The 19,943-nt window shown below is 35.4% G+C and overlaps 1 protein-coding gene across 1 annotated transcript; it reads left to right on the top strand.

Annotated features, from left to right (window-relative positions):
- Positions 1–857: 857 nt before the first annotated feature.
- On the top strand, positions 858–13,858 carry LOC129755206 (melanization protease 1-like). Its single transcript, XM_055751582.1, has 4 exons — positions 858–1,130; positions 2,118–2,581; positions 2,686–2,829; positions 12,968–13,858. The coding sequence occupies exons 1-4, from the start codon at positions 909–911 to the stop codon at positions 13,755–13,757; spliced, it is 1,620 nt and encodes a 539-aa protein (XP_055607557.1). The 5' UTR covers positions 858–908; the 3' UTR covers positions 13,758–13,858.
- Positions 13,859–19,943: the final 6,085 nt, after the last annotated feature.

The raw sequence follows: 19,943 nt of genomic DNA on the forward strand, positions 1-19,943 counted from the left end.
ACAAACTTGAATCTACCCGTAACATTCCCTTTACGCTTCGCAAGGTAAAATTTTATTACCGAGTATTTGTCAAAAATCCATTTTGACGAAAGTTTCGTCGTCCATCAAAATGCATCCGTTGTACTTGGTCAACACTTTTTCGTACAACTTTCTTGCCCTGGTTTTGGCAACCAAGTTTTGTTTCAGCGTCCTGTTGGGGTGTTTGCTTGCATGATACGACTGCAAGCCTTCTCGCAAACGAATTCGTCGTGCTGTACTGTGGTTCGTCTTGAACTTAATCGCCAAATCACGCAAGGAGATTCCAGGATTATTGTGAACTGATCGAATTACGTTTGCCCACAGCTTCCTGTCATATGTTCCACTTTTACGCCTGGTTTGTTTTGCTCGATCCACCGTAAGGGTCTTCCGGTAACGTTGCAGCACCGAATTTACAGTCGATTTTGGATATTTCAGGAATTTCGCAATCTTTACCCCTGACCACGTCGGTTTCTCTACGTGAGTGTGCAGAATTTTCTCTCGCCTTTCGCGTTCCATCGTCGATAACCTTTGACTGACTGCAATGTTGATGAAATTTTCACCACTTAGTAAACCAACCAACCGGATCAAAACATTGTCAATAGATTCGCGATGTGACAACTTGGGGCGCTGCAGTAAATGAAAAGGCCAGATTCTATGTGAAATAGACGTTATACTCGATCAGAAGGTACATTCTTCTTATTTCCGTTTATAAAAAAATATTTTTTCCAGGATTTTGATTGGCCCATGGTATGATCCAATGTGCAAAAATTCCAATTGGACTTCGAGAATGCCAAAACATGCAATAAATTGATAAGCACGTAAACTTCGAAGCAGCATCCTTTCAGCTCAGAGGGGCACATGTAATCAGTTTGAATCGCGCAATCGTCCCGATGGGGTTTCTGCTCCCAGTTAACAAAATGTACGTCGGCTTGAAGATTGCTTCCGTTCTGGCGGCTGTTCTCGGTGTGATCGCTGGGTCACCCTGTCCCAAAATATTCACCTATGAGCAACATCCCACCGGACAATACTATGGCTATCTTACGATTCCCAACCTGCGGACTGCTGGCTCGACGGCGCAATTGGCGGTTCAACTATCAACAGCAGCAAACCTGGTAAGTAGAAAATAAGCTCATTATAAGTAGCAAGTGAGAGTCTAATACATACACACAACCATAAAAAATTAAGTTTCTTAAAACTTATAAAGAATGTCAACAAATAGCATTATGCGTCAAAGCCTACTTCAACGCAGTTTTCCGACAGTCAGTTTTTGATGCATAAAAGATGAAAAGCACTGAAAATAATTTTCAATCATAGTATTGTTTATAACCCATCTTATTCTAAAAGCTATGATAAAGAATTCGAAAAAATGAGCATAAGCTGCAAAAACTGAACAAATGAAAACGATCATTCATCACAACAAAACAACCAGGGAATTCCTGTTTTTGGAATATGTAATCATTCTACATCGGCGCGTCATCGTAGAGATGTCTCACATCTTATCAGCTCAATGTGAGGAAAAATGTAGTATTTTTTTTACATTTGAATAAAACCAGCGCTGATGAGGCGTCGAACACGATTTGATAGTCGCAAGTAAATGTGTAGAAGAATTTCACTTCAAATCTGCATATGCAGAATTCACAGTTTTCATCCGATTGCCACCAAATCTTCAAAATGTAATGACAAACAAAAGAGAGCTTATCTTGGCATCATTCACTTATTTCATGCCATCCAATCAACCGAATGTTCGAACTTTGGTGTTAACCTCAACCATAATATGCTGCTAGACTTCAGACTTAAGTGTTTTCAGTGTAATAAGCCATTGCCAGGCTCTCTTCATTTTTCCGATATTTTTCACAACTTTAGGTCGTTTTATTTTTTTTCCACGATTTTCATCCTTAAGGATGATTCATCCCTTTTAGGTCTTTTTTATGTTTTGAAAAGGTTAATACCGATTGAAGATTGCGCAGTATCGCGCGCGTAGTATGAGAGTTATCGATTCCGGAAAACCGAAGGCAACTTACTCGACAACCAAGTCACCGATCAAATGTACCGGTGAAGATAAGAGTTGTAAAATAATTCGTTCGTACGTTTTTCCGCAGGGTTCCCGCTCCGGCAACTTGCAGCCGATGCGTCCGATGACCGAAATAATGACGCACATTGCCGAAGGATATGATGCAGAATTTATGATAAATTTTCCGAGCCAAAATCCGCTGCCCTATCTGTTGAGTGTCAGCGTCAATGGGTTACAAATTTGTCGTGGCTCCCCTGCTAAGGGATCTTACGTGACCACCTCTAATTTGTTTTACACTCTGAATATCTGGGTTCCCCCAGGTGTAAGCCATTCGATCTCGAACACTGGCATCGTAAATGGAGTAGAAGGGCACAGTGTACAGAGATTTAGCGAAAGCAGCAGGTGGACTGACGATGGATTCGGTGGCGTCTACTCGAGTTCGTACAATGTTACAAGAACAATCAGTTCTGGACCGCTGATTGAGATTAGTGAAGAAGAAACTGACGAGGACTCCTTCCGGAACGTAAGACCAACACCCCGAAGTACCACCAGGTAATTGAGTCTCAGTCATGCAATTTCAGCGTAACATCTCTAAGTTTGCTTTAAGTGGATCAAATTTACACGCAGTGTTTTTAATACATTGATTCATTTTTAAGTGTTCCCCGTCCTGTTCGCCCAACCTCAAGGGTTCGTACGACCGTACCAAACCTCAGGCCTACAAAAGGAACAACAACTACTACAACGCCGACGACGACAACATCAACAACAGCGAAACCGACTAGAGCTGTCGTCAAACAATAGTAAGTAGCTAAACATAAACAATATCTCTAAACAGACAACCTGAACTACGATTTTCGTTGTGAAATGAACTTTGCTGTTGTTGGAAGCATGAGACGGTTTCAGTGTCTTCTGAATAAAATGGGAGACATTGAGACTTTCTCAAGATAAACTGTTTCATAGTGTGGACGAGCCTTAAGTCTGTATTTAAATCTAGAGAAAAAAGTTTTCTTATTGTTGAACTCGAAGCAAAATTATGCAATTTCATATAACTTTATGTGGCAGACATGTTTTTTTATTAATTCATTTATTTGAAACGGCTCTCGTTATTGTATTTACAATACATAACTTTAAACTAACATAGTTGAGGAAACAAAAAAAGGAAATAGAAGAAAATTATACACGAAGATCAATAGCTTTAAGGAAAGAGTATAACTTAAACATGTAGTCTAGGTAAACTGCAGCAAACACATCCCTCACAGGAACGTTAGATGGTTTCCCTCGGGCCCGAAGGGAGTCAATTAAATCTGTTCTGGCGATAAGGTGGTCCTCACTCGATATCGTGGTAACCTTGGCCGCAATGACACAATTTTCTGCTAGTAAGATTCACACGATATAGTAACGCGTTTAAGGAACAATATTTGGACATGAGACGAGAAAACGTTCGGATAAAATCCCGACTCAAGTCAAACCTATTGAACCAGGGTTTGAGGCTTACCTTTGGGACAATCGAGTGGAGCCACCGACCCAACTCATCCTCGTCCCATTTACGCTGCCAGTTGACAAGGGAGTTTTTACGGACTATAAAATAAAATTCGCTGAAGGCGATTTGACGCTGATAAATGTGGCTGACATGTTTGTAGAAAAAAATCTTAGCTACCGTCAACTGGAGCGATTTGCAAAAATTTTCAACTTCAATGGCTTCTAAAAAACTCACGTCCACAGATAATCATACCCTTCATGCCTCAAAAGTTTTAAGGTTAGCGGGACATCAAACCAACGTAGTCAGAAAAATTATTGGTTTCTTCGGTTATTTTCAATGTTTTAAAAACATGCGGTTTTCATTATAAATAATTAGAAAACGGGGTAACTTGCAACAAACTTTGATTTTAATTAAAAATCTTATGAACACGTTTGTAAATAGGGTGATTTGCCAATCGTTGAATAGCTAAGCACATGATTTTGGTTTCTATGCAATATTTCGGTCCTATAAATAGAATTCGTTCATTTTTTTTGTCAAAGGTACTCATACAGGTTTGGTCAACAAGATCCAAAAGTTGAAATGCTCGAAAATAGTGACATCGAAATTTAAAAAATCAGTTAAAACATGCTGTTTTTGTCCAATAGTTGCACAGGCAAATCTGATGTCGTTCCTAATGTTGTCCGATTTTTTCCAATGGTTGCACATCTTAAAAGGCTTTCAAAGGCTCAGCCACCATGTAGTCTAAGTAGCTGATATTTGAAACGAAAGCTATTTATGAGAACTTCTAGTTCAAATGCAATCCAATTTGGAGATGGCCCCTTTTGAAGAAGGTCGTCCATAAGAACCGTCCGATGCCCACTGGGGAAATTTAGACCCATAATCCCGAAAAAAAAAATCGAAGCCAAGAGTTTCAGAGCCCGGAATAGTACCATCTTACGTGAAATTTTCTCAAAAACTCAAATCTGCCGTCAGACTAGACCGTACCTATCTGAGTAGAGTGTTATTTGACCTTGTTTGCCCAGTAATTAGCTATTTCTTTATATGTTCTTGCACCATGAAATTTTAAATCATTCCATAAAACGAACTAAAAGGTTTTGAACGCGTAATATATTTTAAAGGGACTATTTGTTGATGAAAGGATAAAAGGACAAGATCTATTTTGCCCCCCTTTACCCTCATGAAGAAGATGTATTTTTTTTAATAATTGCTTTTTATCTCACTAAGAAGTAGATTTATTTCAACATACTGAATATCAATTTAAAGCTTAGAAATGCTCTCAGCAACGCCCAAAGCTTCAAACCATTCGACTGATTTATGACTAAGAGTTTGCAGTTTTGTATAAGAAAAAATTATTTGATTAAAATATTTATTTAAAATATTTAAAATATTTATAACGCGAAAATGGGATAATTTGTAATGAATGTAACTCCTGTAGCATTTCATCAATCTTCATAAAACACTAACTGACCCGGAAAAACTTCGTTTCACCTTGAAATAAACCAACGTAATAAATATTTTATTTTCATTTACACGTCCTTAACTTCATCGTGCTCGCGAATCGGTTTTTATGAAATCGTAACAAAATTTTATGTCTTCTGTCCCACTTAAAATTGATTTTATTTTGTCCCCTGCCATAAAAAGTGAGATTCTTGAAACTATTATACCAACCATCGCTGACCCTAAAAAGCCCCGGATACCAAAATTCACTTCATTCCGGCCGACCGTTTATACATGGTGGCGTTACAAAGAAAACGCCTCCAAGAGAGATGTGAAGAAGAGATAATTTTGTATGGGGACCCCCCTTCCGTAAAAAGTGAGATTGTTAAAACTATTTTACAAACCATCTCTGATCCGAAAAACTTTTACTTCATTCCGACCGACCGTTTATACGTGATGGTGTTACAAAGAAAACGCCTTCATTTTTATATATAAGATGTACATCACATTGAAATGTTTCCCAATAACATTTCAGCTGAAAAACAGTTTTGATCAAATTCAGTTTCTCGAAGTTATGACTGTGTTTTTGAGTAGTGAGTCTATCCCGATGACAGATTTAAACTTCAAAGAAAACATTCCATGAGATGAAAAGGTATTTCAGATCTTCCAATCTGTAGATGCAGCAGACAGTCTCAAATTGTGAGAAAAATTGGTTATGCAGAACAATCTTTAAATTATTTGCATGAAATTTTGAGTTAACGGTAGAGACGAAGAGCTTCAAAATAAATCTGATGTAAAAGTGGTCCCTCAAAACCAAGGCAGTTTAATTGCTTTGAGGCTACTTTTAAATTTTTCATGTAATTTAATAAACTCAATACTTCCAATTGAAGATTTTACGATAAGCAAAATATAGTTTTTGAACTATGAAGAAATATTCGTCATGATTAATTTTAAAATAAAAGAATTTGTAAAATATCATTGGTTTTTTTTAAATCGTATTGAAAGTGTCTTTTAGTAAAGTTAAGTTATTGTAAATGTTATGAAAATAATATGAAAATTCTGAGGGAAAAACGGTTGAGCAGAGCACGGAAATCACTAAAATCACTTCTTAAACGTAGTTTTCAACTTATTTAGCAGAAAAAGAAAACATGTCATATTAAGGTAGGGTTGCCATCCGTCCCGCAAAAGCGGGACATGTCCCGCTTTTTTGGTAAATGTCCCGCCGTCCCGCTTTTTACTCGAAATGTCCCGCTTTTTTCAACAAAGTTTTGAAATACAAAAACAAGTTTGCCTACGGTTTTTTAATTGCTTTATCAAAACTGCACATCAAACAAATAAGATGCTTGCTTTTTCTTTGATTCCTTACTTCTTTGGAAATGTTTTTTTTATGCTATTCTTATCAATATCAGATTTCAATCTATCAAACAAGACATTGCATTTAAAGTTGTAAGCAAAACTGTTTTTTATTTATTTGTTATACATTTTTTCTTTTTCATGCTCTATTTAAGTATGTGACAATGTCACATTGTGACACGACACGTCATACTATTTTCCTATTTTTGAAACTGGTAGAAATCAGTGTTAAAAAGCATTACCTCCATTCAGAATAACGTTTATACAATTCAGTGTTGAAAAGGGAAAATTTGAACACTGAAAACAGTATTGAAATGCTACATTTCAGCACTGAATTCAGTGTCGAAAAGTACACTCCATGACCTATTTTCAATCGTTGGCATGGTCGACCACATATTGTTATTTGTTGAGATGCGCTTCTTGTTGGTTAATAAAAGAATTTTTAAGGAACATTTTCGAATTTGCATGAAATTGTTTCTGCAACTCGTTGCAAAACTCGAGTGCTGAAAAAATAAACACTTTTTGCAACTTGACGAAACTTATAGCTTTTCAGTATTTAAAAAAAATGATACAAAAAAGATCTTATTTTGGGAAACGCTAGTGGTAGATTAACGACTACATAATGACACACTGATTTCACACTTGAATGGTTTATTTGATTTTCATAATTTTGAAATTTTCTCAAAATCCCTGAATCTTTTCAGTGAACAAAAATTAAACTAATTAATAAATTGAAACTCTTTTTGCAAACCATAAATTTCAAGCTTAAGAACATTCCATAAAAAATCAGTGAATACCTACATTGTACATAAAAATTAAATATGTTTCAAACAAAATTGATTTATTAGTTAAAAATGTAAGCTGAATGGGAGCCTTATTCAAGCATTTGTTTAGTCATGACATTCAATCGCAAGTATGGTAAGAATCAAGAAAATATCTTGACATTTAAAAAACGAAAACACCCTTTATAATTCTGATAATTTTTTTATCATTGGTTTAATTTTGGTTTCAATCAATGTTGTTTCAACATCTTTGTGTCATTCGCACTTTTTTCCCAACGGAAGGGTATTAAAAGCGTCAACTTTATTGGATGTTTTTTTCCTGGATTTGAAAGCATAGACTCGGAATGCAGATGTTGTATCAACTGAACTATGATCCAATTACCGATTAGTAGAATTTTATACTCAAAAAAAAGGAACCGCACAAAAAAACCATACTTACGTTCATGTGAACATACATTTCTTGATTTTATCAAACGAATTTTTATAATGTCCCGCTTTTTTCGGCTGTGTCCCGCTTTTTTTTCTCAAAATGTCCCGCTTTTTTTTAAAAGCATCTGGCAAGCCTATATTAAGGGGCTGTATTACGTAACGCAATCCTTGAACATTTTCGATCCCCTTCCTACCTACGTTACGCATCCGTATGAGATTTTATAACCAAAATCAACAAATAGTAACAAGCTATTCACGTTACCTCCAACAAAACCCCCCCCCCCCCCCCCCCCCTTTGAAGTGTTACCTTTTAAATGGATCTAATACGAATTTTATCAGAAGCATGTAAGAAGTCAATTATTGCAAGCGTAGGTATTAGTTATGCAGCCAGCTAGAGAATGAAGTGATGTACAATAATTGGACAAGAGAAGATTGAGCGGACCAATTGTTGCACAATCCGATATTTTCTCTATTTCTATAGGGATCGTGATTTTTTTTTTTTAAATCATGGCTTTAAAATAGTCCAACAAACGATTCATAAAGAAAACCGATACGAAAAAAGTTTTGTTCTGACGTAAAACCTTATTTGCCATTGAAGGAATCTTAAGGTTTTGGTTAACAATTTGCACAAAAACCCCGCGAAAAAAACAAGAAAAAGTAAAACTGCCTTTATTTGCCTAATTTTCAGCAGAAAATATCGTAAAAAGCCTCATTTTATAAGTAAACATTCCAATAATCATGATTCAGTATTATTTTTGGGTAAAATTTGAAAGACGGCTGAAATATTGACAATTTAAGTCATCCTGTGCAACGATGGGGTAGAGGACAACGATTGGCAAATCACCCTATATAGTTTTTGATAAATTGTTAATGCCATAAAAGCCATTACGCACAAAAACATCAATTGCATTGATACTGTTGAAACTAATTTCAAATTTTTTCTGAACATAAGGTTATTGCATACATTTAGGGGTAAAAAATACTTCTAAAATTTCTACTAGTTGAAAACGTAAAAATAAATGTTGACATGAATGAAATTTCAAAGTTCACAAATGCGATTTGCAAAACAATCATATTCCAGCATATGGAAACGAGATTTACAAGGTTTCTCTTTGATTTGCATTTTGTTAGTTCTTACCCCAGGCAGGTAACTGAATTATAAAAATATTTATTGAAAAAAATTAGGTGATTGTTCTAAAAATATTTTTACACCAACAGTGTTTGAATAGTAAACCAGTTAAAAGTTTGTTAGAGTTATATCATTAAGCCAATCCTTAAGCATCGAAAAATATTAAAATTTGTGCATAAATTGATGGTTTTTGAAAATTTAGAATAAAAATGAAAACCTTAAAATACTAGCTTAAGATGTGAGAAACTATGTCATCATCATTTTGTATTCGTTAAAAGATAACTCGATTACGTTTTATAAAATTAAAAGTTATATCAGTGCTGGGTTATACAAATGTTGCATTTAACCCCGTTGTTGCTTGATTCTCCGCCGTTTGACGGTATATCTTTTGAAAACTGTGCTCCGCCAGCCTGAGCGTCTTATGAACCGGAGCCAAAATAATTTCAAAACATTCAACCAGTCCAATCAACCGAGACAATTAAAAATTAAAGAGAGAATTATTTAATGCAACGAATACCAAATTAAAACTGGTGAATTTATTCTATTAAATTCAGGTTTTTTGAATAATATGAAAATATTCAGTACATTCAATTTCAATCTGCGAATGTATAACGCTTTATGCAGGAAGATGTTTCCAAAAAATAATTTTCGTAATCAGTGGGGCTGAGATAACAAAAATCTGTTGAGAAGATCTTTGAAGAATCTGAACGTCGTTTTTAGCATAGGTAGGGTCAAGTGGGGTAATTATGAACACGGGGTAATTCCGAACAAGTGCCATACGCGGCGCTGGTGTGGGGGATGAATGAACACAAAAAGTTCCAAAAGTGGTAGTTTAACATCCGATTGATAGCTTTAAGCTGTTTCCGATCTATTTTGAAATCCTAATGATATCATTTCAGATGTTTTAAAAAAGCATTACCTCGTGAAACGGAAATCGTTTCGGACAATGTTTATTGTTTTGAATATCTGATCATAGGAAATCCAGCTGGAATCTTGTTATCACATGTTTTACATCCAGTTTATGATGCTCTGTCTAGATTTTGAAGAAATTTTGAAAAAAATTATTCGCACTGATTCACAGATGAGTGTTCATATTTACCCCATAGATTTCGTCCTATGGGGTAATTATGAACACACATTTCCTGACATTTCTTTGGCTTTTTGATGGTCAAATGTTTTATCATCTACTTAGGGGGCCATCAATTTATTACCCAAGCATTTCCAGACCCCCTTCCCCCTCCTCCCCTTGTAAGAAATTTCTCACAAAACTACCCCCCCCCCCTTCCCCTTCTGTATGATCTTAACACAGGACCGTGAAGAAATCTTAGCCAGGAAACATCATCACTCGGCATTCTATATTCAAGGAACTTACTGGACCAATTTTTATAAATTTCATAATTAAATTAAGTCCGCAATGTGTTAAGTTTTGAATTTTTGAGAAATTGATTGTTTTTCTTCCCAAAATAAGATTCGGATTTAGAAGAAAAGCTATGCCAGTTCTTTTCAGCCTTTGAAAAAAAGTTTTGAACACAATTTTATCTTAACTTAATAAAACTTCAAGAGTGAAAAAAGTTTATAAAACAGAAATTTTGAAAAAAGCTAAATCAGCATTCAAACGAGTCTTAATTTTGTATAAAAAATAATGCGAAAAACAAATTAATTGAAATACATTGCACGGAAGGTTGTATGCAACCAAAATTGCATACTATATCGTTGCAAAAAACCTATGAATCAAGTAATTTTTTATCGAATAATTCAATTACATCAAGAAAACAAATGATGAAATAACTCTCATCTTCTAAAATTTGTTTTTTGGTCATGTAATCTTTCAGATATTAGATTTTTTATCGTAATTTACATAAATTACTTCAAACTTTATTTTTCCCCCCTTCGGGTTTTTTGGAAATTTCGAGGGGGGGGTGACAAAAGAAGAAATTGATATTTGATTCAGCCTGATTGAAGTTATAAATCCAACCTAAATCTGAAAGTTTCGTTATTTCAATTGCAATTGATTAGAACTTGTCATGAAATATAGTATAAGCTACAAGAAATGAACCCTTTATTCATTTTTTTTTTTAATTTTAAATTATACAATAAGTTTTAAAATATTGAGTGCATGAAGCAAGACTACAATTTTTTACTTTTTTTACTAAATCATTCGTTTCAAATTTGTAACTATTTCTTTCGATTCAGTTCCAATAAATTTTAAAATTTAAGAGAGCTTAAAATTTAAGAGAAACCAAAAAAAATTAAGAAAGCAGCATACCTAAGAATTTTATTTTAATGATTTTGATTTAGAATAAAATTTATATTTAGAAATTGAAGCAACAAAGGTTTATATTAATATTTTTTTTTCGAATCACAGTTCAGCAATATATTTCAGAAAAATAATAAAATATTCAGTTTAAAATTCATAGCTATTGTTAACACTTTCTCAAATAAATGTTTGGATTTCCAAAGGTATTGTTGCATAATGAGAATCACTAAAACTCTGGTGGGAGTTTTGCGGTGATATATAGATACTCAAGAAAAATATTGTAGATAACTTTAGATTTTTTTCACATTTTTTCTATAAAAAAATTTTTATTTGTAAAATTACATTTATATCGAAAGATTCTTCGAAGAGTTCTTAAATTGATAACTTTTGAACTGCTCAATATAAAAATGATGAAAATTATCTTTTTATCTACAATTGTTCGCAGTGAACATTAAAGATTCGCAGATTGTTTTACAATAGGATGTATAAACTGTTTAAACGAATATCAAAATAAGTATTTAGAGAAAGTTTGAAAAACTTCTCTTATTTCAAATTTTTAAAATACAAACCTCTAGTTCAGTTAAATGAAATTTGATGGGAAGAGAAGCAGTGTGCATCATGATCGTGTAATATTGTTTTTTTTTTTTTAAATTTTGAAGAAGTGTATCTAATCAAGTTCATCAATTAATTAGATGATTAATCACTTAGATAAAAAAAATCGTTTGAATCATTACAAATTTTATGCTGAAATAGAATATTTCAAGAACCCAATTTCAGCCTATATTTTTATCTAAATGTTCAACTCCACATTTTTTGGATGAATAGAATTTAAGAGCTAAGTTTGATTTATATTGGTGCCTTAAATTATTTTCAAATAGGTTAAAAATTATTTAAGTTAACTCTGCTCTTTTCTGACAAAACTTTTAAACATTGCAATTAAAATTCGAAATAAGGGTTCAGAATTTCTTTCCCAAGAACGCAAGTTATTTTACCGTGGTTGAATTAAAAGGAATCTTTCGATTGCTTTGATTCAGTTGAATCATTCCACCAAGTAGGCTCATACCACAACAGAAGTTATTTTGACTTCTGTGAAAAAAAAAATTGAAGTTTTCTATTTGTTTACTGTTTCCAATTCTATAAAATAATAGACTTTTAACGAATGTTCAAAGAAGTAATGACTACATTGAATTTAAGATATTTCTCAAAGTAGAAACCTAATCGTTTTTCAGTTTTCAGGATATTTGTTAAATGAATTAAAATCTTTGTTTTTAAAAAGTTTCTTTAATAATGTCAGAAATACTTGTTTTTTCCGAATTATTTAAAACTCTAGACATTTTTAGATCATTCATCAACATGAAAGTATTCTTCATTAACAGAATAGTATGATAAACAAATTCAGAATCCATTTTTTCATGTTAACTTGTAAGCACTTGTAAGTTCATCAGTTATCAATATGATTGATTTCACTCAACTGATTTATTTTAAAGCTTTAAACTCCATATCACCAAAACGAGAGGTGATAAACAAAATCTAGTTGAAGATTTGAGTTCAACGCACCAAAAAATATACTAAATCAATTATTGAAACGTAGACACCAAAATGCTGTCTCTTAATTTTTTTTTGGTAAGACCTTTTTTTTTAGAAAAACTTTTTCAAATGTTAAAAATTAATCTTTTCATCTTCACATTTATTTTTATGTATGAAGAGTTTAACCACCGTGATTTTGTTTGTTTATTTAATTTATCGACCTTATCGGTGGAAATTAAATGAACATATGTAACTAAGAAAATTCTTGTCAAATTGAAAGTTAGAAGAAATGTGAAAGACATGAATATTGAAATTGAAAATGAGAGAGGAGAATTTTATAAAAAAGCATTTCAATCACATGTCATCAATTCTTTCCTCGTGGATAAAAAAATAAACGGCCTTTAAGAGCCAGTTCGAATAATCCGAATCATTGAACAAATCGAGTCTTCAACGTTTAGAATAAAACTCAGCAGTGATGTTATGATTTTTCAGTAGGTACACAAAATAATGATCAAATTTTTTTTTTCAATATTCTTCTGTGCAGCTCCTGCGGTTTACCAGTGCTGAGCCGACTGCAGCATATGTCGATCGGTGGTACGGACGCCAAGCGAGGCCATTATCCGTGGATGGCTCCGCTATTCGATCAGGACGACGTGGATGATCCGAAATTCATTTGCGGTAGCTCCATCATCAACAAGAAGTACCTCATCACAGCAGCGCACTGTGTGATGGATCAAATGGACGATTTTCTACCACCGGAACGGATCCTCGCCATCCCCGGAATGCACAACCTGGACGATTTTATGGACCCTAACGTTGTGTTTAGTAGCCTGCAAAGCATCACGGTGAACGACGGCTACGTATCCGACGATCTGAACGATGCGGACGTAGCTCTGCTGCGGCTGAAAAATGAGCTCAAATTTACGGACTACATTATTCCGGTGTGTGTTTGGAATCAGGAAAGTGATCTGGACAAGGTTGTCGGCCTCGAGGGAACAACTGCTGGATGGGGGTTGACTGAAAATGGGCAAACGAAAACGCCAACCTCCATCAATTCATTCATAGTCAGTCGGCAGGACTGCAATCAAAATCTAGACCGTGCCTACGCATACAATGCCAAAATATTCTGCGCCGATGGTCGTGGAACGGTGCCGTGCCGCGGCGATTCCGGAAGTGGCATGGTCATCAAACGAGGCAATCAGTTCTTCCTGCGGGGAGTTGTTTCGAAGGGATTGCTCGACCGGGACACGCTGAAGTGCGATACGACCAAGCACGCCGTATACACCGATATTGCCAAGTTTCGCCACTGGATGAAACTTAACATAGAAAACTGATCATGTGTTATGGCATTGTAAATAATTTATTTAGACAAATAGGAAACGTATCTTGTAGAACAAAATAAAGTCATTCATTGGTGTTGTAGTTTTATTGGTTATATACTAAGTGTTAGAGCTAGAAGGTTGTGAATTCCGAATAGGTATTTGTCTATTGAATCAGTAAGCTAGCTGACACTTATGATTTTTTAGGGAAACTTTCTGACGCCTGCTGACTAGTCTTACATCTTGGGCTGAGGTCATGCAGTGGAATTAAAAAGGCCGAGTTTAATAACGAGTTTAACGTGTAAACTTTATTATTAACTTAAAAAAGAAAAGAACGATTTTAACTCTTGGAGTTCACTTGTAAGAATGGCGGCTTCGCCTCAATATGCATTCGTTGCATGACAAAAGAAAAGCAAAAGATAGAAGTGGGCGACAAACACATACAGGGATGGGGGAGTGATCTTTGCATACTCAACATTACAGAGGTCTTCCTTTTCACATGTTGCATTAGATTTCGTACAGTCGATTTCTTAACTGCTACACCTTGAATTTCCGTGGTCAACCTTTTCCCAAACACTGCGCATTTTGCCAACTGTAAAGCGTGCGCCGAAAACAAAGTAGGCATATCTATCGTTGTACACTCCACCCACACCTGTGCCTACAAAAATAAGGATTTAATTTTTTTTTCACACACTTTCGATCATTCCACCCTTTACAATAACTTTCTGAGACATAGCCATGATACTGTGGTACAAGGAATATTTAAAGAAGGTAGTGTCGAGGCAGCCCTGCTTTAGTATTAGTACACACTGCGACGTCACAATCACAAAAAATCTGTTAATTTACTAGGAAATTTGTCTTTTTCGGTAATTTGAAGAATTTGCTGGAAATGTTCCACTTTTAATACCTGTTATTCTAGAAGGATTCTTGTTCTTCAAGCTTGGTACGAAAAAAGTTGGATTTTCAAGTAATTTTTGTATGAAATAGACCATCGAAGTTCGAAAAATTGGTGGATTTTCCCTACTCAAATTTGCAAAACTTTAAAATTAGTTCTCAGGTATCAGGTATCAGAATGGGGGTAGGCTTAATAGCGGCACGTTATCCAAACATACGGGAAAATTGTACCTAGCCTTTTTTTTATCCAAGATTTCATCATTTACCTGAGAAACCTGAAAAACCTATAAAAGGAAGAAATAAATTCAATCTATTTAAGATGGCATAAAGCCTTTCCACTAGGGATTATTAGCATTAAAGCTCTTTTCTACATTCGGTAAGGAATGATAGAATGTTTTTTAAGTTTAATTTCTTAAACTCAGATTCGCTTAAAGCGTAAGATCCCAGAGTACGAAAACGTAGTCTGGCAAATGAGGGACAGTTACATATAAGATGGAAGGGATCTTCCACATCTGATTCACAACTAACACATACTGGAGATTCAGCACGCTGAATGTTGTGCATGTGATAGTTGAGTTTACAATGACCGGAGAGTGCTCTGATCAAGATGCTGCAATGAGATTTATTTAAAGTTAATAAGTAACTTGATATGATTGGAGATGGTTTTTCTAAAAATAATTTAGTTTGACGACAAGTGTCCAACTCTTCCCAGTATCGTTCATGCTGGTTAGAGGACCAAGTTTGAATTTGGTTTCTGAACCAACATGGTGATATTGGGACAGCCGGCTCTGGTCCGTAAAATTCCTTTTCCGACCCAGCTCTAGCGAGTTCGTCGGCGCATTCGTTTCCAAAAATTCCCTTATGTCCGGGTACCCATAGAAGGTTTAATCCATTGCCTTCAGCAAGTTCTTCGATTGCTTTCCGGCATGCGATAACCAGTTTTGATCTAGAACTGGAAGCACTGAGTGATTTGATAGCTGCTTGGCTATCTGAACAGAAATAAATTGTTCTGAACATAATTTTCTTTTGAAGTGCAATTTGCACTCCATACATAATAGCATATAGCTCAGCCTGAAAGACTGTACAATATTTTCCTAGAGGTTGAGCATATTCTATGTTCAACTCGTGACAGTAAATTCCTGCACCTGCACGGCCGTTTGATAATGAACCGTCAGTATAGAATACAATATGAGAGGACATTTGGTCCTCTACGAAACCTGATAACCATTCTTGAGGAGAAGGAAATTTGACTTTAAACCCCATGTAGGGAAAACTACTCGAGAGTGTTAAATCGTTTGGCGCTAGATTAAACTTGTTTAATCTAACGAATTCAGGCCACACATTTGTATGACTCGATGATCTTTCGATATTTCCTGACAGCCAGAGACCAACTGCCTGTAGACGAAAAGCACATGAGAAGGCTTCCTGTTTTAGGAACAAGTGTAGAGGTTTGATTGAAAACAGAGCTTCTAGTGCTGCAGTAGGAGTTGTAGTGAACGATCCGGACATCCCTAAGAGACACATTCTTTGAAGGTGATTTAGTTTAGTCCGAACTGTTGCAACTTCTCCTTTCTGCCACCACACTAGACACCCATAGGCCAGAATTGGTCTTACTATTGTGGAGTAAATCCAGTGAATATGTTTGGGTTTGAGTCCCCAGTTTTTCCCGATTGCACGTCGGCATTGTCCGAAGGCCATGCATGCTTTTTTGATTCTGAATTCGATGTGATCTGACCAGTTTAATTTGGAGTCAAGAATGACACCCAAATATTTAACTTGATCAGACACGGTGATTTCGGAACCATAAAACAGCAGAGGGCGCACCCCGCGGGTGATACGTTTTTTAGTAAATAATACAATATTAGTTTTTAGAGGATTAACTGTCAGTTCTACATGAGAACACCATCGCTCAACAGAGCGCAGAGCTTGTTGCATTATATCAAATATTGTGCTTATGCACAAACCTCTTACCAGCAGAAGATAATCATCTGCGAATCCATAGGTTGGTATTCCACGGTCATTGAGTTTTCTCAACAAGCCGTCTGCAACTAGGTTCCACAAAAGAGGTGATAGTACACCTCCCTGTGGGCAACCACGTGTGCTAACTTTTGTTATTGAAGCCTGTCTTAAAGACGAATGAAGATTCCTGTTACTTAACATTGCGCTAATCCAGTTAGTTATAACACTAGGCACTCCATGAAGTAGTGCCGCATCCATTATTGATGTAAACGAGACATTATCAAATGCTCCTTCTATGTCTAGAAATGCTCCTAGACATGATTCTTTTTGTGAAAAACTATTTTCAATATTGTGTACTACGTTGTGCAGAAGAGTTAATGTTGATTTTCCTGTTTGGTATGCATGTTGTGTCGCATTAAGCGGATGTTGGACAAGGCATTCTTGCCTGATATGATGATCAATTAAACGTTCAAGTGCTTTTAATAGAAATGAACTTAGACTAATAGGACGAAAGCTTTTGGCTTCGTCGTATGATGATCGTCCCCCTTTAGGGATGAATTTCACGGCTATCTGCCGCCAAAGTTTAGGAATATATCCATGAGCAAAACTGCTTATCATTATTATTCTTAATATGTGTTTGAAATGATCGAATCCTTTTTGAAGCAAAACTGGAAATAAACCGTCACTTCCAGGAGATTTGTATTGAGCAAAACCATCGATTGCCCATTTGATCGATTCTGTAGTAACTATTTTCCGAGCAAAATGCAAGGAATCTAGACTTCCAGAAAAGAACTCAGGCTCTATCGAAGAATCTTGATCAACACATCCTGGAAAGTGAGTATTGAATAGACAACTTAATGTTTCTTCGTCGTTTGATGTATAATCACCACTAGGGGTTTTAAGGTATGAAACCTGATAATCTTTTGATTTGGCTAAGACTTTATTTAACCTACTTGCTTCGTGCAAGCTTGAAATGTTTGTGCAGTAGCTCTGCCAACTTGAGCGTTCGGCAGCTCTTGTTGCTTTCCGGTAAGCTCTGCGAGCCAACTTGAAAGCATCAAAACCTTCCGTGCGCCTTCGGTTCCAAGAGCGTCTGCAGTTTTTTCGTAATTTACTAAGATTTGAGTTCCACCATGGTGTACTGTTTTTGTTGAATTTCAACGTTCGTAAAGGACACGCTTCTTCATAAGAATTTAAAATAATTTCGGTGGTTTTTGCAACCACTTCATCTAACTCAGAAGGAGTAGTAATTTCAGGTGTATATCCATGAAATTTAGTAGCAAGATGCTCCAAATATAGGTCCCAATTAGTTGTTCTTGGGTTTCTGAATGTAATTGTTTCTAAAAACTCACCTGAGTGTTCAAAATAGATAAACCTGTGGTCAGAAATCGATTCTTCGTTAGGCACATGCCAATTTGAAATTTCCTGAGAAATTGTTCTAGAACAAAGTGTGATGTCAATCACCTCTTCTCTGTCACACCTAACAAAAGTTGGTTTATTTCCTACATTTAGAATTTCTAAATCAGTGCTGCTTAAATATTCCATTAAATTTAAGCCTCTCAGATTGATATCTGAGCTACCCCATACAAAATGATGGGCATTGGCATCACAGCCAATTACAAGAGGTATATTTTGTGATTCACAGAATGAAATGACATTTTTTAAATCATCCGTAGGGGATGATTGTTCATATGGTGAGTATGCTGAACAGTAGACGTATTTTCTATCAGGCAACGAAACCTGAACGACGCAAATATCTCTTGTTGTTAGATTGGGTATAAGTGTTGCATTTAAAGAATTGTTTATCAATATACATGCACGTGGCATTATTCGGGCATTAGTCATTCCAATTACACTGAACACAGTAAAGTTTGGTTTGAGCAAATTCCCTAAGTAAAAAGTTCCATTTCGGAAATAGGGTTCTTGGACCAAGGCGATTGATGCAGTTCCATTAAGGATTAAACGACATAAGTTAAGTGTAGCGGTTCTTTTGTGCTGCAGATTTATCTGTGCAACCTTAATAGAAAGCATTTCTATCAAAGAATTCCACACATAATTCCATCACACACAAGAACCTCTGCACCTTCATATCGACGCATGAAGCGGGGTATCCCATACAGGATGAAAATTTTAAAATCGTGTGTATAATCTGAATCCCACGAGTTGCCAGGAAAAATACGGCCCTTTGCACCAGTGCCTGGCTATAGTGCAGACCTTAACAACGTTCTGCTTAAGATAGGATTATTATACACCCTCCTACCCCCACTTTGGGGCCCGCAGGCACAGAACCACCTTGAAGCGGGTGTTTACAAAATTTAGGAGAATACAACTTGTGCATGCGCATTAATAGCAATAAGCACAATTGGTGAATCCTCCCTGAAGAAACTTGGCTTGGAACCAAGCCAAGGTTCCCCCCTCCCAATGTGATAGTCGCATTTGAAGAATGACTAACGCATATGGGAAGTACTGGATAAGTCGCCTTTTACGACGTGGACCAGTATCCCAGTGGTAGTATTCTATAAGCCGCCACCACACAGCCATAAAATTAGTTCTAATTCTTCCATGAAAATGATCAAGTCAGTGCAGTTTAAGATCCTTATTACAAAAAAGTTATCAAAAAACAAACTTTTTTTTAAAAACACAATTATTTATTTGCGTTTTAGTAAATCGAGTTAACAATAATCAATTGATGTTAATTGTTCTACATAAGAATTGAATATGGTAAACCGATTGGATAAAAATCATGACAATCAGTTGAACACTCAATAACTATCAGCTAGACCTTTTTAAAGTAGATTTTATCTTCGTTTTTGAACGTTTTAGCTTCAAGATGACATTGCGTTCATTGTTAAAACGAGAAATAAAACATAATGCAATCTTTAAAGGACCAGAAAATTTCATAACATAGTGAAATAGAGGTCTTACAACACAATCAAAATGAAATTGGAATTCATTTTCATTCTAAAACATGTTTTTCTTTGAAATTTCTGCCATTCGCATATAAATTTTCGATACATTCGATTTTGTGACGTCACAAAAAAAATCCAATATGGCTCTCGACACTACCTTATTTAAATATTCCTTGACTGTGGTATTAATATTAAGACCCTCCTCTCAACGATGAAGGCTCCTACACGGTAAAAAATTGTGTGTTTATTTCAAAAACGTTGTCATGATAATTTTACCATTTCTGTGTTATAATAGTATTTCCAACCACGACATAGTAAAACATTATTAAGTGCGCATGAAACATTAATGCAATTACTCTTGTGAATTTCGATAAAATTTTTAGAAACGTCGCTGGTGAACTGGCAACAAAACACATACATCATAAAATTTAACAAAACA

The sequence above is a fragment of the Uranotaenia lowii genome, chromosome 3, assembly GCF_029784155.1.
Source record: "Uranotaenia lowii strain MFRU-FL chromosome 3, ASM2978415v1, whole genome shotgun sequence".
Taxonomy (NCBI): Eukaryota; Metazoa; Arthropoda; class Insecta; order Diptera; family Culicidae; genus Uranotaenia; species Uranotaenia lowii.